The sequence below is a fragment of the Cynoglossus semilaevis genome, chromosome 3 (genome assembly GCF_000523025.1).
Source record: "Cynoglossus semilaevis isolate Cse_v1.0 chromosome 3, Cse_v1.0, whole genome shotgun sequence".
NCBI classification, from domain to species: Eukaryota; Metazoa; Chordata; class Actinopteri; order Pleuronectiformes; family Cynoglossidae; genus Cynoglossus; species Cynoglossus semilaevis.
Window position 1 is genome coordinate 4,081,709 of NC_024309.1, and position 22,100 is coordinate 4,103,808.

The 22,100-nt window shown below is 39.7% G+C and overlaps 4 protein-coding genes across 5 annotated transcripts in view; 1 reads left to right on the plus strand and 3 right to left on the minus strand.

Moving 5' to 3' along the window:
- pck2 (phosphoenolpyruvate carboxykinase 2 (mitochondrial)) overlaps positions 1-3,245 on the minus strand; it is a 7,051-nt gene extending 3,806 nt beyond the window's left edge. Inside the window, 4 exon segments of the mRNA XM_008307506.3 lie at positions 1-2; positions 4-84; positions 155-367; positions 2,832-3,245. The exon segment at positions 1-2 is cut by the window's left edge and continues 96 nt beyond it. Coding sequence (XP_008305728.2) covers positions 1-2; positions 4-84; positions 155-367; positions 2,832-2,863 — 328 coding nt within the window. The 5' untranslated portion in view covers positions 2,864-3,245.
- A 2,612-nt stretch (positions 3,246-5,857) lies between these two features.
- Positions 5,858-10,048, plus strand: psme1 (proteasome activator subunit 1). Of its 2 annotated transcripts, XM_008307504.3 has the most exons (12): positions 5,867-5,931; positions 6,009-6,054; positions 6,271-6,303; positions 6,402-6,464; positions 6,984-7,085; positions 7,498-7,552; positions 7,817-7,914; positions 8,034-8,102; positions 8,180-8,247; positions 9,064-9,118; positions 9,220-9,306; positions 9,802-10,048. In XM_008307504.3, exons 2-12 carry the CDS (start codon positions 6,016-6,018, stop codon positions 9,880-9,882), a joined length of 750 nt encoding a protein of 249 aa, XP_008305726.1. In that variant the 5' UTR covers positions 5,867-5,931; positions 6,009-6,015; the 3' UTR covers positions 9,883-10,048. The 2 variants fall into 2 exon arrangements, with proteins under 2 accessions (XP_024910227.1, XP_008305726.1); XM_025054459.1 differs by having other exon boundaries at positions 5,858-6,054; positions 7,498-7,547; positions 7,812-7,914.
- Positions 10,049-10,109: 61 nt separating this feature from the next.
- fitm1 (fat storage inducing transmembrane protein 1) lies at positions 10,110-14,195 on the minus strand. The gene is made up of 2 exons (XM_008307505.3): positions 12,276-14,195; positions 10,110-10,993 (listed from the first exon to the last, which is right to left on the minus strand). Exons 1-2 carry the CDS (start codon positions 12,587-12,589, stop codon positions 10,324-10,326), a joined length of 984 nt encoding a protein of 327 aa, XP_008305727.1. The 5' UTR covers positions 12,590-14,195; the 3' UTR covers positions 10,110-10,323.
- A 121-nt stretch (positions 14,196-14,316) lies between these two features.
- On the minus strand, positions 14,317-21,851 carry dcaf11 (ddb1 and cul4 associated factor 11). Its single transcript, XM_008307502.3, has 15 exons — positions 21,684-21,851; positions 21,021-21,204; positions 20,811-20,938; positions 20,606-20,724; positions 20,424-20,488; positions 20,168-20,268; positions 19,803-19,949; positions 19,409-19,463; positions 18,977-19,045; positions 18,409-18,466; positions 17,500-17,685; positions 17,151-17,304; positions 16,751-16,903; positions 15,911-16,017; positions 14,317-15,434 (listed from the first exon to the last, which is right to left on the minus strand). The coding sequence occupies exons 2-15, from the start codon at positions 21,188-21,190 to the stop codon at positions 15,357-15,359; spliced, it is 1,590 nt and encodes a 529-aa protein (XP_008305724.1). The 5' UTR covers positions 21,191-21,204; positions 21,684-21,851; the 3' UTR covers positions 14,317-15,356.
- Positions 21,852-22,100: the final 249 nt, after the last annotated feature.

Genomic DNA, 22,100 nt, shown 5'->3' on the forward strand with positions numbered 1-22,100 from the left:
ATGGTGTCTCTCTGGTTTTTGGTCACAATCACAGTCTTGCTCTCCACACGTGCCACATCCTTAGGGTCTGTACGTGCTAACCAGCTGGAAAAAAAAAAAAGATTTAGGACCAGAAAGGTAGACTTTTATGCCAACATGTTTGCAAGGTCCTCACCAGTTCTCATATTTAGGGAGTTTCCTGACCATGCCCTCCTTCTCCAGGCCCGCGAGAATGTTGGCCGTTTCCTCCGGTGTCCCTGTGACCACGTGGACTCCACTGGGCTTACACTCGTCCACCGCTCCCTTCACAAAGTCTGCCACAGCAGAGGGCAGCGAGGAGAGCGAGGCCAGGGAACGTACCCTGACATTAGCCCCCACGCCATGCTGTCTGTGGAAACACACACACACACACAAAAAAAAAACAATCTCGTGACATCTTTTTGGGGACTTGAACATAGTCAGTTTTTAATGTAAATGTTTTTATTCACAGGGCGGTTTATGTGGCCGACTCAACACAAACACACCTGACACACACACATGCACTTATAATAAATATCTTGTTTCCTTCACTGTGTGTCAGTTAAGTCCTTTTCTAATCTTTGACCCCGTATCTGATGCTGACAGATGTGTTTGTATCGGGGATGATATTTAGAAAACCAGAGAGAGAAAGAGAACGATTCCATGAAGGCTGTTGACAAATGCACGTGGAAATAAGCCACCGTTTGTTCTTTTGTTTCAACGTCAAAAGACAGTGTGCATCACCCTGTTGTGACAAGTATGCTGCTGTTCCACTGGTTGGTCTGTGCAAAGATTCAATGGCATCGACAGTCAACGTCAGGAGAGACAACAAAAAGTTTGAAATATGATTTCCAATATGTAACACAATGTACTTGAAAGTATTTATAAAATTTAATTATCTGAAGAACAATGTTTGTTGTCTTGCATTATTACATGCTTGAATCAGGTGCCGGAATGCTGGCAGATAGGGTGAGTCTGGTGCCCTCAACAGTTTGTTCATTTACTGCCCACAGAGAAATTACAAACCACAACTACTGTTGTTAATGCCAGACATTTATTCAGGTAGCTATAATCATCAAAGTACTGGTCAATTTATTCCAATGGGTGGAATTTTTTTACACTGATGGTCATAATGTATAGTGCTGCATGATTCAGACACAACTTCTGCTTATTCAGTAGAAAAAGATAACAAGCAACAGTATGGGTGGAGGGCAAGGAGCTGAGAGGGCTGGACTGTCAGACTCAGGGTCCAAACTCTGCTCTGCCAATGTCTAACCACTGACGTCAGAACAGTCACGTGATCAGAGACAGACGTACCTGACAGTTTGATTAATATTGTTTTCCATCAGATATTTAGAGAATTCCAAAATTATTTTAACTGCACCGATAAGATGGAGAATGGCCGGTCCATGGGGTCTGAAGTCAAAGTTTGAGCGCCAACACATGCTTCAATGAATAATTTACCTCTGTGTCTGTGATATTTAACTGAAACATTAAGTACTGGCCTCATGATAGTGCAGCAAAGGGACTGAACTCAAACCCTCTGGAGTATTTTTTATCTAGACCCAGAGAACACTGGAATCACTGTGTCAGCCTGACTCTGATCTCTATTTTTGAACACAATCCATCCCAAACGTTAAGTGCCACGTCTCTCTTTACAATAGGAATCTGACTGGTACTGTACGAGGCCTCGGGTGTGATTGGGATTATCTGGTGCACGTATGACTTTATTCATCAGATTGACAACAGTTTCAGTGAGTAAACTGGTGGGAACTCAGCAGGGTGTTTTAGTGCACTTCAATGTTTAGTCATTATGTGGCCTACATGCTGACCTTTCACACCCCATCACTGCCATCCTCATGTCTTTGTCTTTGTCTCTACCCCCTCACCCCCTGAAGTCCTCATCCCATCCCCCGTAAAAACTGAGCAACAGCTCAGGGAAACTTACAAGTTGAGACATTCGATCCCTGAGACAAGCAAAGGATAAACCTGATACAGGAGTCATTTCCTCAACAGTCTCTTGGCTCCACCAAACGGGTTTTCCTTTCCTCTCTCAGTTTCAAACACACCTCCAAAGCTAAAAGCCAATCCTGACGGACCACAGCCAAACACGCCTACACTACAGCACGGGGGTGCTGTAATGCCCTGATGGATCCTGTAGTCTCTCCAGGGCAGAGTTAACACAAGGCTGTTGCATGTTTGTCACTTAGAGTTGAAGAAAAAAAAAACATGCCGGGCAAAGTGCAGGGTAACAGGCAAACAAGTTGCATTAATGGACAACTGGATGTTAGGGAACGTCACTGTCCTCACAGAAAATCACAGGTTTTCCCTCATTCGTTAAAATGTGCATTTATATGGGCAAACAAAAGCAGTTACCCACACATAAACAGTAATCATGAAGGGCTCATTTTCTGAGGCCTGTGTGAGAGGAAGGGGGGAGGGGAGTGAATACATAACATATACATACTGTTCTAACTAATGCTACTTTGTCAACCTTTTTTGGATATATAAATAAAACACTAATACGTGTATTTTATGAATTAAGGTCCTAAATAACGCTTTAGAAGTTTTCACCTTTCAAAATAAAAGCACGATATCAGCCATTTACTGCATGGCAACCATAGGTGATAAAGTAAGTTATGTAATCTGTAAAAGGTCTCACGGTGCTATTCTACTGATAATATTAAGCCCGATGGAAAGGCTATTCCTTCCATAATAAGTTCAAATAATGTTTAAACGTATTACTTTGTATGCAGAATAAATATGGACTAACTGTAAATAATGTTAATTGTAAGTGGAAAACAAAAATTACATTTTAAAGAAAAGTGACTCACCTCCGGATGACTCTCAATAAATGGCTCGACATGTTGGATGCAAAAATAAAAGCAGCTTAAGATGTTCTTAAAAAGAGGCACATGCAGATGATGAGGTGGTCTGTGGCTGCACTGAGCGTGAGTGTGTGTGTGTGAGCGTGTGTGCCCACACAGGACCTTGTACTTTGTTCACACTCGAACACCTGGATGTTGCTGAGCACACAGTCCACTGCTGTTTGTCCCCCAGCTTTCAGTGCGTCTCTGACGGGTGAAGATCTTGAGTTCAGCCGATGTTCTCTTTGAGCTCTCAGTCCATGTCCTGTGCGTCCAGCTGCTGCTGCTGCTGAGTCCGGCAGACTTTCATTCACACACCAATCTGAGAAGACCGGCTGATGCAAGTTTCACTAGTCAGGACCATCAGCCGCAACCCGAAACCCGGAAGTGTGTGAGCCCAGGCCACGCCCATATCCATACGCAGGCCAACGAGCACAGCTGGAGAAGATTAAAACTTAATTCGAAGTTGAAACTTTAACAACAAATATTTAGAAAACTATCAGCCCTCTGCAAGACATTTAAATTAAGTTTAAAAGATATCACAAGTGCATTTACACTGTGCAATAAATTAATGCAATATTGACTCCAACACTCCATATATAGTCCAACAATATTGTGTATATACTGTGGTAGCCGGTACCATTTATTACTTTTATGTGTACCGATAGGAATGTTGAACAAGTAGCAAGAGTAAAATCCCAACTGTTAAACTCAGTGTTGCCCTGCTGTAGGAAAGGATTCTGCTGACACTAGCCCACTAACCCGTGCTTTCCATTAACCAATTTATAAATAATTAAATAGTTTAAGTAAGCTTACTCAAATCTTTTGAGTCTACTTAGTGATGACCCTGATGACATTGTCTACTTCTACTAGACACGAAGGTGATTTTTATCTTGATAACAAAGTCTACTTAGTGATGACCCTGATGACATCGTCTACTTCTACTAGACACGAAGGTGGTTTTTATCTTGATAAAATGTTTATATATATTATTATATATATATTATTATACTGTTTTGCACTAATTTTCCTGTATTAAAAATAAAAAAGTAATATTCTATTTTGGTAGATTTGTTCTTGAGTTATTTGTCCTGTCACTTTCAATCATTCAGGTCTCAAATATTTGTACAAAATGTTTTTATTATATGCATTAGACTAAGCAAATACTGACTCAGCAAACCATCATTACTTTATATGCTTAATTTTGAACTCTTTGAACATTTTTTTGTGAGGTTAAACATCAGCTTACATATTCTCTACACGCATGCACCATCAGCAGACATGCAATGAGACTGCAGAGGAAAGTAAAGCTTTTTTTTCCCTCCAAACCAATACATATTGTTCCCTCGTACTGTTTGTGCAGCACCATCCGTCTTCCTTGGTGATGTAATTAGTATGTAGAAGCATGGTGTTGTGATAAAACACAAACTTTGTACTGATTCACAAATCTGTCTAGCTCATTTATTCCTCCATCTATGACCCTTGCTCCGAATGTTTCTCAACAGTTTGTCTGAGCAGAATAACACCGCCGTGCTTTAATCACTCACATAATCAAACCACTCACTCAATAGCTGCGTGTGCTCATGGTGTAAACAAGTGCAGCCTTTGCTCCCTTACTGTAGGTCCATCCAACCATCAGGCTATGTTTTAAACTATAGATGCTCCTATCTAAATGTACAGTATGTGTTACATATTAAACAGAAATCAATTTAATTTGACTCACATACTGTTATCAGTGATGAAAAAATAAAATCCTAAGCTTCATCAGCTATTTGATTGCATCTGGCGTGTTTACCTGTTTGAAGGCCCAGTGAGCTTTGACACCATGTGTGTTGGTGCAGTGATCACAGAGCTGTAACAGAGAAGGGAACAGGGCTGCGTTTGCTTTGACAAGCATTGACGTCTTTCAGGTTCCTAAATTTATTTATTTTCAGGCGTTAACTTGATTGTACCAGACCTTGTGTATCCACGTAGCTAAAGATCAAAAGGGTGAATGTGACTTCTGTTGTTTAACAGCAGGCCTTGTTAAATTGGACAGATGCCAGGGACATGGACCTTGGTCCTGCAGTGATCAATATTCAGCCAGATAATGTGAGAGATCATCTCATAGGGTTTACCTCATTCTTTCAAAGTGTATCTTTCGAGCGTTGGTCATGTTGTGACCACTACAATATATAAATTGACAGGAAAGTACTGTCCCCCCAAAGACTCTTAAGAATACACACAACAAAAACAGTGCTTTCAAAGTCTCCATTTTTACTCTCAAGAACATTCCCTAGCAGCAGTGGAGACTTATCTGCAGTCACGCAAACTCACTGAATTAAGTTCAATCAAACAAACCAACTATAAACACTTTTTTATTATTATCTGCCTCTGCATCCTGTAATTTACGACAATATAGGTCCGGTTGCTTCTCTTCGCACAGCAGCACTATCTAGTGGACAGAGTCAGCTGTTACAGAAGATGTGAACGTGTTGTGAACGTTTATTTTTCAACAATATACTGTTCAACAATTGTTGTAATACTTCTGTACCATTTTATACTAAATTAATTAAAGAACGAACCTTTCACTGTGTCGTGTAAATCATTTCAATGCTTACATTTAATGCTGTTCTTTCTTTCATTGCACCAGATGCTGCGGTAATACTAGTAGTAGTAGTAGTGAAATATTACAATAACATATAATAAATATTAAAATTGTTATAGTAATTCTACCGATATGGTGGTCAGTAGTTTTAACAGCAGTGTAGTATTAACAGTAGCAGTGTACGAATAGTAACATTAGGATAACATGGAGTTTTAATAGTAGCAGTTACACAAACAGCAGCAATGTATACAACAATACAGTATTACGTTACGTTATCATTAAACAAAAGCAGACCAACGTTTAGTAATTTGATAGTCTTGACTATCAAAAGAGGAAAATGAAAAAATCACTACAGTTCCCAGGATGCAACATTTTGTCTTTTTCAACGGGGAAGTTCGGTAATTTTGATATAGCGAATTACTTTCGTTTTCGATTTTGTTCCTGTTGCAACGTCTACGCATCGGTGTCGCACTGACGAAGGTTTTTTAATGTTCCTGGTGAGTTTAGTCGTAGCACGATAATACATTTTATATAACTTTAATATTTTGAATCTACAGACGCGACATGGCCGCCATGGATATACGACTCGATTCGAGCAAACAGGTAAGAACCAGTGTGTGTGCATGTGTGTGTTCGTGCTTCCAGAAGTTAAGTTGAACACCTCAAAGACAGTGTTCAGGTTCAAATTCCTGCCATATATCAGTTACACACAGGTAACAGGTGAACAACAGTGTATGTGAACGTGTCTATGCGTGTGTGCGCGTGTGTGCGTCTCTTCTACTTCCACTATCACTTTCTAACTGAACTCATTTATTACAGGTTGATGACTTCTGCCAGAAGCTCAACAAAGAGGTCATTGAACCGAATTATCGTTAAAAATCAAATAAAAAAATTACAAAATTGTCATTTTGAAAATTATTTTATTGTATGTTATTATATTTTTCTAACAGGCAGAAGAACTGGTGAAAAAGTTCTTCCCTCAGAAGATTGAAGAGCTGCAGCTGTTGTTAACGGTATTTGGCATCAGTAGAATATTGTAAACAACCGTACAACAACTACAAGTGAATAAATCATACTGATAACAAACAGTTGAGCATAAAACTGTATGGGAAAATATATTCAGGATTTAGTCAATACAGCATAAACTGGGTGAATGTTTTTGGTTGCTGAAATGTTGTTGTAAGACACTCTGAATATTTGCTCAAAGGTACAACTTGGTGAATTGCAAAAAAAAAAAGCAAACAAGCAAAAAAAAACTACAACTGAACTTATAGTGTATCAGCCAGAGTCACATTATATGGTGGCACAGTGTGCATCTGCATTATTTGATTTATTTCCACTGAAACAAATAAATAGCGTGTTATAGTTGTAATGTACAGAGTGTAGGTGTAATAAATTACAAGGGAAAGTAATCTATTAAATCAGCTCCTAGTAACTCAAGGCTCATTTATAGTAAACCAGTGTGATGCAGTGTTTATTATGAACTTAAGTGCTGTTCTGTTCTTAAGTTTGGGTTGTGTTTATTCTCTCAGACCTTTTCCACCTGCGACAGCCTGGAGTCACTTAAGGCACCACTGGACATCCCCATTCCTGACCCGGCCAAGGAGGAAGCCAAACGCAAGAAGAAGGAGGAAGTAGGTCTCTGTCCATGCAGTCTGAAAATGACTGAATGACGAGGATCCAAACTAGTAAACAGTTCCAGTGTCACATTAGGACTGAATGGTCTTTGGTTATACATCAGTGTTTAAAACAAGAGATTAGGACTGAATGGTCTTTGGTTATACCAGATACCAGATTATGAAAACCTCTTGTGTTTTTTTCCCCAAGTACATGAAATTATTTAGTAGTACTGCACAAAGCCTCTTAAATGAGACCTCTGCAAGTGTTAATATTTAGCGGTTGATTAAATTAGATTTTTAATACTTACAAACAAACTAACTAACTACAATAGAAAAGAGCTTGAGAGACAAGAGTGTCGTGTGTTAGTTTTGTGTTGAAGAGAGTGTTTAATATTTAACCTGATGTGTTACTGATTATCTGCTGCAGAAGGAGGGAAAGAAGGACAAGGACAAGGACAGTGAGAAGGAGGATGAAGATGCAGGTAAATAGATAAATCACCACATCTATATTTGGTCTTTATTATCTTAAAAACACATTTATCTTGGATTTGTGTGAATGGATATGTGTTGCTTATTAGCTTTGGTTCAAATTACTATTATTATATATATATATTTTTTTTAAGTTATATTGTACCATTCAAAAACATCACATTTGGTCCATCCATTATTGTAATACTTGATCTAGGTCTACACAGGAACTGTGATTCAGAACAGAATTCTCCTCCTCTTTTGTTTTTGTACTGCAGGTCCTCCATGTGGGCCCATTTGCACCAATGAGCGGGTGGAGAGTCTCCTGAAGGAGGTGAAGCCTCAGATCCACACACTGAAGGAGAAGCTCAACACGGTCAGTCAGTCTGTTGCCTTTGTCTTCTGGGTGGATTTAAAATTTGTTTTTAATATTAAACTGCATTGCCCATATCTGTTGGGTAAATTTTACAGCTGACGTTCTTTTTCCTCTGAAAGGTGTCGATGTGGGTGCAACTCCAGATCCCCAAAATTGAGGATGGTAACAACTTTGGAGTCGCTGTGCAGGTAAAAATGTTGCTTCTTCTCAGATTTAAATGATGTGATGATGTGTGTTAATGACTTTTATTACTTCTGTTTGACAGGAGAAAGTGTTTGAGCTGCTGACCAGCACACGCACCAAGATTGAGGGATTCCAAACCCAAATATCAAAGTATACGACACACACAGTTAACAGCTTCCTAAAAAGTACTGTATATTTGCATCTTTGTGAGTGGTAAAATCAAGATATAACAAGTCTTAAATGATGCAATGAATGCAAATTAAACATTTTATTTTCTGTGTTGATTTAGAAATAAATGTCTTTTGTTTTTCCTGTTAAAATATTTTAATGTTAAATTCCACCAGTAGTAACTGCTTGCAGTTCATTGTTATGACAACTTGCAGACCCTGGTCAGGTTTGTGGTGCTCGGGTTCATAATTCTGTCCTGTTTATTTGTTGACACTGTGGTTGTCCTTCCCCTGAGGACGTTAAAGCCTCATGAAGATTGGTAAAGAACAATGTGTTGCTCAAGTGTGGGTTTTATTTGCAGCTTGTCACTAGGTGGCACTCTAGATAGTTTTGCCACACTTGGGTGGATATGTAATGTTATCCACTCCAAAAGCTTGTACAATATCTATACAACCCTTAAGACGCAGATTCTCCATGGCAACTACAAAAATCTATCAGGGTTTTTTTTTCTGTGATTCTGTGGAATTGGAGTCGAGCTCATGATCATTGTCTCTTTCTTTTTTTCAACAAAAGAAAACCTCTGCTCACACAGGAGTTAGAATTACAGCTAGTTTATTAAAAGTCTTATATTGATTGTCCTCACTTCACTTTAACCAGAACTGAGCTCTGTGTTTCAAAAGAGGAACCATGACATTTACCCTGAGGGATTGTAATCTCACTGTGCAGCAGCACATCACTGGTGTTCACACAGTGTTCACAGTGTTCACAATAACATGAACCTCTCCTTTGTTTTCTTAGATATTACAGTGAGAGAGGTGATGCTGTGGCCAAAGCCTCCAAACAACCTCACGTGGTCAGTATGCTAACTCTCTTGCTCAGTACGCACAGTCTGTGTTTTTCATCATTTTTTCACACTTTAACTCAGGACCTGTGTGCATGTATTTTGTGCTTCAGGGAGACTACAGGCAGCTGGTACACGAGCTGGACCAATATCAGTACTGTGAGCTGCGCCTCGTGGTCCTGGACATTTGTAACACCTACGTAAGACACGTCCATAACTGTTTTATTTCTACAATGTACAGAGAAGAAAATCTGTATGTGAAAACAATGGAAATAATATTCAGGAGTGATTGATCAAACCCTGCTTTTAAACCAAACTACATCCACAGCTGTGAAATACTCCAGCTGTGATGAAGCTGTGGAGGCAGTGAATAATTAAAACCTGTTCCTTCCTAATAGACTGGTAATTAAACTAATTGCAGTACTTGTGTTAAACTGATCCATTCTCCTCCTCCTGTCCATTAATCACCGTCTTCTCATCCTCTGTTTATTGTCCTGCTGTGTTTGATACTTCCAATGAATGCAGCAGTGCAGGTGATGATGAAAGGAGCCATTTAACACAAAAGCACAGCAGCTCTGAATCTCAGCGCTGCTCCCTTTTATTGCTCCCTCCAACCTATGTCTGTCCGACTGCATCGCCTTTTGTTTCATATCTCTTTCTCTTTGTCTCTCTTTTTTTTTGTTCTCTACCCGCAGGCCGTGCTGTTTGACATTATTAACAAGAACTACGACAAGATTAAGAAGCCCAGAGGAGATGGGAAAGCGCTCATCTACTGATCCTGACATCAGCACTCTCACAGGCCTTCACAGGATACAGAAAGTCTAGTGTGACACTCTTATCGAGTAACAAAATAGCCACTCTGATCCATAAAAACTTCTGCCTTCTCCTGTTGTGCATGCATTTTGTTTCACCTTACAAAATAAAGCAACATGATTCTGATAACTCTCACCGTGTCCCAAAAAAGGAATTTGAAAGTTGTTTTGAACCAGTGACAACACAAGAATCAACGTGACCTCCTCATTTATTCATGTCATTTCACACTTTTGCATTGAGAACAGTGTGTAACAAAAAGAACAGTTCATAGATTTGACAGAAGATATACAGGAATACACATTTTTACTGAAATGTTTTCAAGTTATTGTCAACTCTGAGAAAAACAGGAAATACCCAGAGCATTAAAACTCGCTATCATTCTCAACACATTTCCTTGTCAAAGTTTAGTGTTTGTCAGTGTCTGTACAGGGTGAGAGTCCATCTTTTGGCAAACAAACAAAACACCATCTGGGTGCAAACTTGTACCATCCCTGGTAAAGTCCTTTCCAGCCCAGGTAGCCCAGAGCTCCCCCTAACTGCTGGGAGGGGAGCTTTGGAAAGTATGCCAGCATACATAATAAAAGGAACAGCAGCACACAAAGAAGAAATACACTGAAGAGGAAGACCAATCTTAGGGGTGCTCCTGGAGATCCCTCCCGGGGTTTTCTCTGGGCTACATGGAGGCCAAAGACAGACAGTTCCTCCAATAAAAGCAGGCAGCACAGGCAGAGGATGAGGATGTCCTGGGACACTTCATATCCTCTCCACAGCATGTTGCCTCTGAGGCAGGAGGCCCTGGTTTGATCTTCATGCAGGAGCAGCATAGGCGCGCCTGCAGTGGCAGAGCTCTGGGCGTCGCCCTGTGTGACAGGCATGGGTTCATAACAGGTCCCTGTAGCATCTTCCAGTAGGGTCAGGAGGTGGCGGCACCCGCACCAAAGCAAACCCACCGCACCTATCCTTGAGAGGTGGCGCAGGGTAAGAGAGATGGAGTGTCGGGCTGAGAGGGAGAGTAGGAGGATGAAGGAACAGGTGAAGATGCAGGTCCAACCCATGGTGGATCTCAGAAATTTCCTGTAGTATATGATAAATGAAGAAAATTTTAAAAAATGTCATAGACACAAAATCATAAAATCACAGCTCACATATAGTGAGACCACAAACAAAGGTTGAGTTTCTCAATTTACTCTGTAGTGAGACCACAAATAAAGGTTGAGTTTCTCTAGTGAGACCACAAATAAAGGTTGAGTTGAGAATTTACTCTAGTAGTACATGGCGTACAGATCATTTTAATAATTATGGTTATTGTGTGTTGGTTACAAATTAATGACCATTTCTGGCTTTCTTACTGATATTTCAGCAAAAGTTGGTATTATTAACTATTAACTAGTAAAGATTCTGGGTAGAATACAACATAGATAAAATTCAGTGCAGGATAACAGTTAACAAGAAAAATTGTGTGTGCGTGCGACTGAATGTGTGAGTTATGTTTCACTGTGCCCAGAGGGTAATTTTTCTAGGATGTAAGTGATACAGCAGCTGCAGAACAATGCACAGTATTACAGAGACAGCAAAAAAGGTGGACACCATACTGAAAACAACACAAGATAGAATAAGATACAAACAAATTATATAAGATAATGTGAAATAAAATATGATAATTAATAACACACTGTAAATAGATTAAAAATGACATATTTACAAGAGCTGAGAATTACAAAAAATGTTGAATATAGCAAACATGTATGGTTGAACAATTATGAAATAAAAGTCACAATTTAGTTACCAGAAATATCTCATTTGATTATCCAAATGATATATTATTACAAAGGTTTACCAATCTATGGCAACAGCAAAAGGTAGATTCAAGTTTGATCACCTAAACCTGAACATTGACTTACTTTTACAAATTAATAAGCATTGGTATATGTACTGCAAGCTAATCTGTGCATGTCTGAAACAGAAACAGTATGCATGAGTTGTGGATACATCTAGCATTGGTCTATCTAAGTTTTAGAAGAAATGAATACAGAATATGTTGCAAATTTCCACGTTATTTCACCACTAGATGCTGCTAAGTCCAGCAGGCCAACTTCAAATTACATTCAAAATCTAATGCATGCCTGAGGCTTTTGCTGAGTATGGTAATTCCGCATCTGTGAGATGCATTAGTGTAAAAGGGGAACGTGATAAAAATAAACGTTTTTTTATAGTATATCCTGCCTGAAAATCCCACGCAGTAAGAGTGTTCAGTGTCAACATATTACATATTACTAATCACCTAAAAGAACCCCAGCAGAGTCTAACTCTATCTTAGAGCATAAGTAGTAAAGATTAAAGTGGGGAAAGCTCTCACCTGTACAGATAGTGGTGGCTGTTTGCAAAGATGCTGAACTTTGACACCCACAGACTGAGCACAGGCCCAAACAGAACCAAAGCTGACAGCATGAGGTGGAAATGTCTCCTGACCACGTGGCTGCCCAAAACAGTGGCCAACAGGTTTGTGACAGATTCCAGTATGGCATTCAGGATTCTGAAGATGAACTTCCCTGACAGCATCAGCTCCTCTGCCATTTTGTGCAACGTTTCCAAGGTCACCTCTGTTGTGAGGCTGTTCAAGGACTTTTCACTTGTCAAGTGTCCCATGTTCGTCCCGTCCACCTGTCTCATCAGGGTGATTCTATGGCAGACTTTGTTCTTTTTGTCCCTTTTTTTTCAGTCCTGAAGCTACAGCCTACCTTACTGTCTTTTGACTGAAAGTCACACCAGTCCCTCCCTGGGACCTTCCCACTTTATCACTGTCAGACATGCGGGAGAGCACATGTTTTACAAAAATACAACCCATCTGCCCTTTTGCCCCTCCCCCTCCCCAAACACAGGCTGAAAGTAGAGACACATTTAAAGCTGCTGTTGGATCTGACCCCATTCTTCTCCACAACAATCTTACACCAGACTGCAACACGCTCCCTCTCCTCTGACTCGCCTTTATTCCCAGGCACATTCCTGCAGTCGGCTGTTGGAGCCGACGTGAATACTCACTTTGATTTCAATTATACAATGTTGCCAGTCTGCATTTGGATTCAGAGACAGCTGCATTTCATCCACAGTACTTTCAGTTCTTTTTATTCCCAGGCCCAATCCTCAGGCCACAGCCTCCTAAAACCTCTTCAGCCAAATGGAATAAATTTAGTCTTTGCATGAGATTCATGCTTAGTGAAACACACTGCTCTATTTTCTCCAGCCAGAACTCCGAGTTCTACAAATGCTTCTGGAGTACATATGTGAAAAAAATATATACCTCTTGCGCAGACAGGCCGTGCTGGTCGCAGATTTACTGAGTGGCTCTAACTCCTTTTAAACTGTTAAATCTGACGCGGAATTTCAACATATCACGATAACATTTGACATAGCGCTCTGATGACTTCACTTTGTGGAACCAACATTTTCTTAAATCACAGCTGACTTGTTTTCCCTTTTGCAAAAATAATTACAAGCAGTGTGTCTCACTGAAACGCTGCCTCATATTGTAATGATTTAATCATAGGGTTTTTTTTTAGAAGCAAACTTGTAATAAGTAGAAACAATAAGTGTAATTCAAACCAGACGTGCCACAGAACCTCGGTCTAATTTTAGAGCTCTTGCTGCATCGGTCATTACGACGACCTTAAGACGACTTTTCTTGGTTCCTGCAGCAGCTGTGTTTCAGCTGTCTGCTATTTGCTACTGATAATAGCAGACCTGAATGATGGATTCAACCAAATGACCTGATTTCTTAAGGTGAGGTAAGAAAATACACAGCATTTACTTAAGGTTGTGCAAAAACTATTAGTGGGAATACAGTTCACAACAAGAATATTTGATTCAACGTAAAAAGATCTGTTTGTAAAAATGCACATTAAAGCAGTATTTGTACAAGAAGCCACATAAATAAGGTTTGTACAACGAAATCCCTGAAGTCATGGTAGAAACTGAACATTCTGATGGGCGCCAACATCTTTAATGCACACTCCTCATCTCCCTGATTGCAGCAGCCCTAATGGAAGTCCTTCACACAACTGTCTGTCAATGTCTGGACAACTGCCCGGCCAGGTTTGAATCAATGTGGCGTGCTGCTGCCCTAAAGTTCCTGGTGAACACCATACAAGCTAACGGAAACCCAGAGAAGGTAAGCAACTTCCATGCTGACTTTGGTGCAGTTAGCTAGCTAACCTATTAACAAAAAGGTTTACCGTGCTCCTTAATAACTAACTTTTTTTTCACTTCATGTTGCATTGCAATACGATTAAATTTAGAATAAATAAAGTAAGGTCTATTTATTGGTGTTGAAAACTGCATTTGATAATCAAATCTAAAAATAATAATTAAAAAAAAATACAGACCAACCACATACTTTGTGCAACATTTAAAATAAAATTTTATTGTTTTTTTTTGTTCAAAAACAGAGAGAAAAAAATCGGTATTAACACCTTAAAATTGTTTTAACAGTTGAGTGAGTTTAAGTTTTTAGCCCAGCGTAGAAATGCTCACGCCTTCATCAGACCTAACCCTAGGTTTGATGATCCCCTCAAACTCTTTTATAGAGTTCTATACTGATAGCAAAGTTAACTTTTGTTTTACTGGCTCAGAACTTGAGTTAAGAGCTTCGTGCTGACCTGCGTGAAAAACAAGACAAGAGGCCAGTGATGTTTTCTGACCTGAGACGACAGAAGATAATTCACACTTAATTATTGATCATTCAACAGCAAAACTGTATGTGTGTGTGTGTATGTGTGTTTGTGCCCTTCTCCTGAGTTACAGAAAGCCAGTGGACCGGTGGGGAACCTCACTGGGTTTAGTCTATGGCAATTAAAGCACTTATTTATTTTTTTTAATATATTCATTTTCAATATATTCTTTTAAACAAAAACTGAACTTAAACTTTGACAGCCCCTGGTATGTGACAGTGTAGTCAAGTCAGCACACTAACAACAATCTAAATGCACTTATAGAGTGCAAACACATCATTAAAATACTATACAATTATACACAATCATTCACCTCAGACTCTGCTCTGCTATATTTTGCCTTGATTTTTTTTTCTTAATGACTTAGCTTACGCTCAGATATCACCAGCTGAAGTGTATGCTGAAATAATATTGTTTCAGCACATTTGAAATTATAGCCCAAATAATTAAAACACCTCAGCCAGTAAGGAAATAAAAAGTAAAGAAAAAATAGGTCATTTGCTTAAGCTGAATTCTTAATTCCAGGCTTTAATGCCCTTCAAATAAACACATAGAAATCATTTCTGTCCAGCATCCGAGACAAGACATCCGAGTCTCTCTCGGTCCTTCTGGGCTTATTATTTACCTCCGTTTGGACCTCTCTCTCTCTCTCTCTCTCTCTCTCTCGCTCTCTTCATACAAGATCTTTTCCTCATCCCTCTTCTTTCTCACCATCATTCTCTGTCCATCTTTCGCTCCTCCTCAAGAGGATGTGTTTGTCTGTGCTCCCACATCTGAACTGCTCCGTCCCACTGTTGACAAACAAAGAGGAGAAACAGGAATCAGAATTTATACTTTTTATCCAGGTTACTGCCGAGCAAGAAAGTTATTAAAATTGAACAATAAAAGGTTGAAAATAAAGAAAGTTATTAAAATTGAACAATAAAGGTTGAAAATAAATTTAAACAATTTAAACCTATGGTACTCTATGGCCAGTCCATTGGACGGCCACATCTAATGACAAATATGTTCAGCATGGCCCCCACTATATATACATTAAAAAAGTATCAAAATATCAAAATATAGATGTAGTGCCTTGGTTCTCCTGTAGGGATGCTACCCTCTGTTTGCATTTCAAACACATTGCATCTCGTTTTCCTTTTATTTGGGATCAGGGAGCTTGGAGGAGCGGCTGGCAGTAACGCAACTGTTGAAACTGTTAAAACCTAAAGAAATACGGAAAAAGGGTGGATGGGAGAGGGAGGGGTTACAGCTGAACTCTACTCACAGAACTGCTGATAATATTGTCCTCATATGGATGCCAGCTGACGTCCCTAACACAGGCGTCATGGTTGGACAATTTAGAAACAACAGAGCCTGTTAGCACATCATAAACTGTGAGAGAGAGAGAAAGTGTGAGAGAGAGGGAAAGCGAGGGAGACAGGGAGAAACATCAGAAACACTGCAATCACAGGATAGAAATCATACAATGTTGCCAGGATGGCATTTTCTTCTTTAACAGATTACATTTTGGCCTTTTCATGAATTCTGGAGCCATTTTGGATCAGGTCTAGTTTCATATGTTGATCCATTCCTTCTTCCAAAGACAAAGAGTCACGTCTTCAGCAGCTATTTAGTCCCCAAAGGAGGCCCAGCAACAGACGTTACAGTGACATAATCGGTTTCATCTGGATCTGTTTCTACTACATTTAGTCAAAGTTTAGGTATTTTACACATAAGATGCTAATGTTCTGGGAGGAGGCCAGTCAGTGAGCAGAGCTCTTGGCCTATTAACAATCAGCATGTAAATCAAATAGGCACTGTGAATTTTGTGTCAGATTTAATTTTAATTAATTAATTTTAATTTACTTACTAATATTAAGTAAATTAAACTAATATTTAATTTACTTATTTGATCTAAGTCAAGTTAGACAAGTCTGTGTCACAACAAGAACCTCTGCTGCCAATTCGGATAGAAAATTGCTGCACTCTGCCTGACAACTTTACAAAACATCCTCCATCACTAGGACTGTGACGCAGTGACCCAGAGTCAGGTTTGAGCCATGTTTACATTGCAGTGCACCGTAAGACCGGCACTGATACGACGCCCAAATTGTTTTACACTTACTGACGATTTTTCCCGTTGAGCAGCCAGAGTAGATGAACCTCTGACCGGTACTGAACTCTGGTGAAAATCGGCAGCGGATGAGCGTGTGCAGAACGCCATGACCACGATAGGTCATCACCGACGTGTCTCCAGTCAGTTTGTGTCTTTTCAAGGCTGCAACGGAGAAACAAATAATTGATTAAATGAAGAGGGCAACAAAAAAGGGCTGGCCTACAAGACAGACAGATACGAAATGTTTTTAACATAAAACACATGAAAAAAAATTACTTTGTCGAGATTTCATCTTTGTCCCAGAAACCTACTACAAAGCATTCAAACTCTTACTTTATAATGCAAACCCATAATAATTACGTACATGTATACTTCAGATGCTTGACATCTTAATCCCTTCCTTCCTCACCTTTTGGTGGAACCTGCTGCCAGCGGTAATCCCAGTTTTGATGTGTGACAGCCAGACGTGAGGCTGCCAGGCCTTCCTTGGGTGAGAATTTTCTGATGTCCCAGAGTTTGATGGACTGGTCCTTTGAGTTGCTGATCAGATAGCGTGCATCTCCCTGGCCCAGTGGAAACACACACACACACAAGAACCAGATTTTTGAAAAAAAAGAAAAAAAGGAAACAAATTGTACCTGTGAGCCCCTGAGACTATTAGGCTGGACTCGAAATGAGTGTACTGTGGCTAATTTGGGCTTGTAATTAATCATTTTCAGTCAAATCCAAATAAAATGCCAGCAGCATCTTTTTTCCACCTTGCTGTGGATGAAGGTAATGCCGTCTCGGTGTCCAGCCAGCTGTCCCACGGGCTGAGGTCTGTCCTCTTGCAGCATCCGTCTGTCCCACACCTTGCACACTGCGTCGTCGCTGCCAGAAAATAGCAGCTGGGATGAGCTGTCCGCAAATGCCACAGCGTTCACGTCGTCTTCATGGGCATCAATCTAAAAAAGAAGAACGAAGGAAGTGTCAGTGACTAACAGTGCAGTGTGTGTGTGTGCGCGAGTCAGAATGTTGCTGAGAAAGACTGAGATAAAATGGTTTTCTCATGAATAAATGCTAAATTTAAATATGAAATTTAAATTCTTAGAAATAGCAACAGGCCAGTCTATTGGAATGGATCAGAGTGAAATACAGTGTTTGTATCACAAGGAATAAAAGTGTCAGACAGTGCGACAATGTAGCTGACTCATGTTAGTCTTTGGAAAACAATAGAGCTCTGTGGCTGAGAGGAATAAAACACCTCACTTGTTCATATGAGACAGTGTTGGCTTCAGACCTTACTGCAATTAGGTTATAACTAAAAAAAAAAAAAAAAACCCCAAATTTGTTTACCAGCGTCATCTAAAAACACAAGGATGCCAAAAAAGGGCAAAGGTAATTCAGAATAAATCAGAGAATCTGTCATGCAGAGGTAAGAGAGCGTGTCAGATCATGATGAAGCAGATGGCAAATGATTTCCACACAGAGGGTGGTTGTGGGAAGAGGAGGTGGATTTAACCCCTCTGCCCCACTGACAGAAGGATCAGGACTCCTTTTGTTACGATAAAAGCAGCAGAGCAGATTTTGACATTATGTGACCCGGTGCAGGCTTAGTAATATTTATTTTTGCCTGATGTGCAGACACAGATGCAGCAATAACAGAAATCATTAATTGAGGAATTTACCTTCAATGTTCTTTTATTCTGCTCAAGGTCATAAACATACAGGCAACCATCATTTGCTCTGAAATAGGGAGGAAAGAAAGAATGAAGCAATATTTGATTGAGCATGTCATTTATTTGTTTGGTTATTTTGTGCAGATCTAATCCACATTCTTTTGGCTTTTAATAGATGAGCCAAGCTTGGAAAAGATGGAAAACCAAATGTCTGTTCCTCACAATACTGTAATAAATATGAAATGAAATTTTCCCGAGAGCTAACCAAACAATTTGTCGTAACAAAATCTCTGCAGTTCATTATGACAAAGATGATGTCACATATTTAACAAGAGAAGTTCACTCTTCTCACTTGGCTTCTGGGCGTTGTAAGTCAGACTGTGTTCTTGTGTTTCTAGGGTTTGGTTTTGACGAGATAGCAAAGCATTTTCTAAAACATACTTCAAGCTTAAACATCATGGCAGAACACTCCGTCATTGTTAAGACTGGAGTGAAACAGCTAACGTAGATCTCTTATCTTATTATAAAATTAGAAAGCAGGAAACAAGGTTAAAAAAAAGGTGTATAATGAACTCACCCTCCCAGGACCTCTTTGCCATCTGTGGATGCAGCCAGGGAGAATACACAAAACCTTCTCTCGTCTGGACTACAACCGCACATACACACATATACACACACAGAGAGACACAAGCAGGTTGAAAAGGCAGCAGTGGTACAATGATGGAATAACAACTACACCATCCATTGTATGTATGTCATGCCACACCAAAAGGATGGATAAAGGCACACGTCAGCCGTTAAACAATGCGTGTGAAGGGTGTGTGTTTGCGTTTAATGGCAGTGCCGTGTTTAAACAGTGATCTCTGAGGCTGACAGAGGAACACACAGTACCACGGGCTGGATGTAGATGAGTTTCCAAGTGCATCATTCAACCAGATGGAAATGGACACAGGAAATGAGAGATTACCTTATTCCTAATGTCATAAGTTACTATTGGGAAAACACTAACTTGAGGTCCAGGGCGGTGTGGTGTTCACTGTCTCCATCTAAACTGCACATGTGAACTGTTTGGAAGAAATGTGCAAGGAAATGATTCAGAAAATAAAACAACATGTCATGAGATCTAATAAATATATGTTTATACACGAAATATGTTAGATAAGTAGGATGACATTGCTGTTGGTTATTCGGGCCTAGAAAACTATATGTTCCAACATATTATAACAAATATAACAGCATAAAATAAATCAAAGTGTAAAAAGTATTTCAGATATTTTTAGTTTTTCATACTTGGTCCTTTTGATGACTTTAAAACTGAATCCAACACTCTACCTATTAAACGAAAGACAAACCATCCTAACTTGTCAGTTGCCACACTAACTATAGCATTTAGTAAGTCTTACTGTAGTCAGACCAACTGGAGTAGAGAACATGGTGAGCATCGGGAGTAAAGCAGACGTCGAGAACGCTCCAACCCACATCACGAGCCTTCACTGTTCGGACTAAATTAAAACGCCCCTTGGTGGTATCGTACAGACGGATGTTCTGGTCTTCAATGAGCAACAGAAAAAAAGACATGCACCGTCATTAAAAGTTTATTCCTAATTCTGAACTTTCAAACACAGAAGAAGAAAAAACATGAATAAGCAAATTACCTACAACCTACAACTCTTGAAGTCTATTGCATGTCAATTGCTTATATTATTTGAAAAAAATGCCTATATTTTTATTTTTAAATCTGTGTCTTAAAAACAGATGAGATTTTCACCTTGGCAGGCAGAGAGGAACATGTTGCCATCTTCACTGTACACTCCACAGAAGGCTTTCTGCTCGTATGTGTCCTTGTGTGACACATAGTTTGGCAGGTAGCTGTTGAGGTAACCGATGATAGAAAAAATCAACTGAGAGCCAAGAGTTAATGCTTTGTCAGGAATGAATGTTTGACTTTAAAGTGACATTTTGCAGTTTGCGAGAGTGACACCGAGTGATACTTTCATAAGAAAATTTCATTTTGAAAATCTTACTGTGAGCGTATCCGACTGCACTCCCCGTGAGAAAAACTGGATGCTCTACATCTGCCTTGTTCTCTCTAAAGATGTGACAAGATCATTGGAAAGATTTTAGAGCTTGGGACTGACTAAGAAATATCCCATCATATGAGTTTATCTGTAACTAGGCAACCAACAATAGGTGTTACATTGCTAACCTCTGTTAGCATGTGGGTAAAACTGCGTTGGACTTTCTGGGCAGAAGAGGCAGTAGCCAGCAGGATCTGAGTTCGGATCTCACTTTTGTCAACCTCGAGTGTGTCCGGCTGAGCATCCACTAATAAGGTGCACACAAGTAAATTGATCAGATGCATTTCGAATTATTATAATTAACAAGCCATCTGAACATATGTCAATTGTTACCTGGTGGGTTGTAGCGATCACCTAGTCGACCTTCCCAGGCTCCATCACTGTCCTCATCAGAGTCAGAGTATGACTGGACCAACTGCAGCCCTGTGGCTCCACTGCCATGGACCAGCCTGACCTGGCCCCTGCGCACAACAATGTCACGAGTAAAAAATGGAGACCAATAGGAAATGGATGAAAATAGTAACTGATTTCTTCTTTTTTTACCTCCTTAGTAGGTAAGCCAGCACTTCAGCTAAGTCGAAGTCCTCGTCTGATGACCGTCTATCTGCAGTTCTGCTAGGGGGATTTGATTCTGCTGCTTCAGACTGTTCAGCTGGGTTGTCACTGGAGGAGCTTCTCCCACCAGACATCCCAGAACTAGACTGAGAGCCCATAGACTGAAGGATGCCTGGAGAAAAGGGTTACGTTTTTGGTAAGTTATTTCTCTTTTTATTTTTTAGTTCATGAAATCCATTGTTTGATTTCTAAAATCCAGGAAAGCATGGAGAATATGACATTGCCAGCATGTTTTCCTACCCCACTAGTTGCTGCAGCTCTATAAAGGACCTTATTATTATTATTTTTATTTTATTTGTTTTTAGTAAAGCGTCTGGTATATGTGGCAATGGAGAAAGTAAAGCTAAATAATGATATTCAAAAAAACTTGGAAAGTGCAACTAATCTCCTTTAACACTAAGCTCCATTGTCGATTTTACTGGACAACACGGGTGATAATTTACAAAACAAATAATGCCCATTCGCTACAGGCTGTAGTTAAATGTACATCTACATCAGATGCAGATAGCAGTTTCCCTTAGCCCCCAAACGTCCCCGTCTCCACTGAAACACTGCTAACAGCTAGTTGTGGATGCTAACGAATTAAATTACCGCGTGTCCGTCAGACGGCCTTCTCCAGCTCCGTGTGTTTGTGTGAGATCACAGCGGTTTGTCATGAGTAGGACGCTGTCTTAGAGGAGAGATGTTGTTTATAATGTGAAAACTGCAACGGGGACACTCAGACGGCCGCCATATTGTTTACCAACGTAACAGAGTAAGAAGAAAAACACTGCGTCTTCCCGTTAGCTGTCACGTGATCTAGGCTTGTTATCAAAGGTGTTTAAAGTAACATTTTTTAAAATTGATAAATAGTTCACGTTAATAGGTTGTTTTGTCTGTCATTTTTCGTTCATAATAAACTTAATATCTGATCGCAATTGTTTATTAATTAATTTAAGACATATCTTTGCATAATAGTTCTTTCTTGAGATACTTAATATTTAATTGTAAATGCTAAACTGTATTTTT

Excerpts from the sequence above, each read along its gene's own strand:
- psme1 (XM_025054459.1), top strand. The coding sequence starts at position 6,016 with ATGGCCGCCATGGATATACGACTCGATTCGAGCAAACAG. Across the intron at positions 8,103-8,179 it reads ACTTTGGAGTCGCTGTGCAG|GAGAAAGTGTTTGAGCTGCT; the intron begins GTAAAAATGTTG and ends TCTGTTTGACAG. Across the intron at positions 9,307-9,801 it reads TGGACATTTGTAACACCTAC|GCCGTGCTGTTTGACATTAT; the intron begins GTAAGACACGTC and ends CTCTACCCGCAG.
- dcaf11 (XM_008307502.3), bottom strand. The coding sequence starts at position 21,190 with ATGGGCTCTCAGTCTAGTTCTGGGATGTCTGGTGGGAGAAGCTCCTCC. Across the intron at positions 20,725-20,810 it reads TGATCGCTACAACCCACCAG|TGGATGCTCAGCCGGACACA; the intron begins GTAACAATTGAC and ends GCACCTTATTAG. Across the intron at positions 15,435-15,910 it reads ACAATATTATCAGCAGTTCT|TGGGACGGAGCAGTTCAGAT; the intron begins GTGAGTAGAGTT and ends GTTTGTCAACAG.
- fitm1 (XM_008307505.3), bottom strand. The coding sequence starts at position 12,589 with ATGAGACAGGTGGACGGGACGAACATGGGACACTTGACAAGTGAAAAG. Across the intron at positions 10,994-12,275 it reads AGCCACCACTATCTGTACAG|GAAATTTCTGAGATCCACCA; the intron begins GTGAGAGCTTTC and ends CATATACTACAG.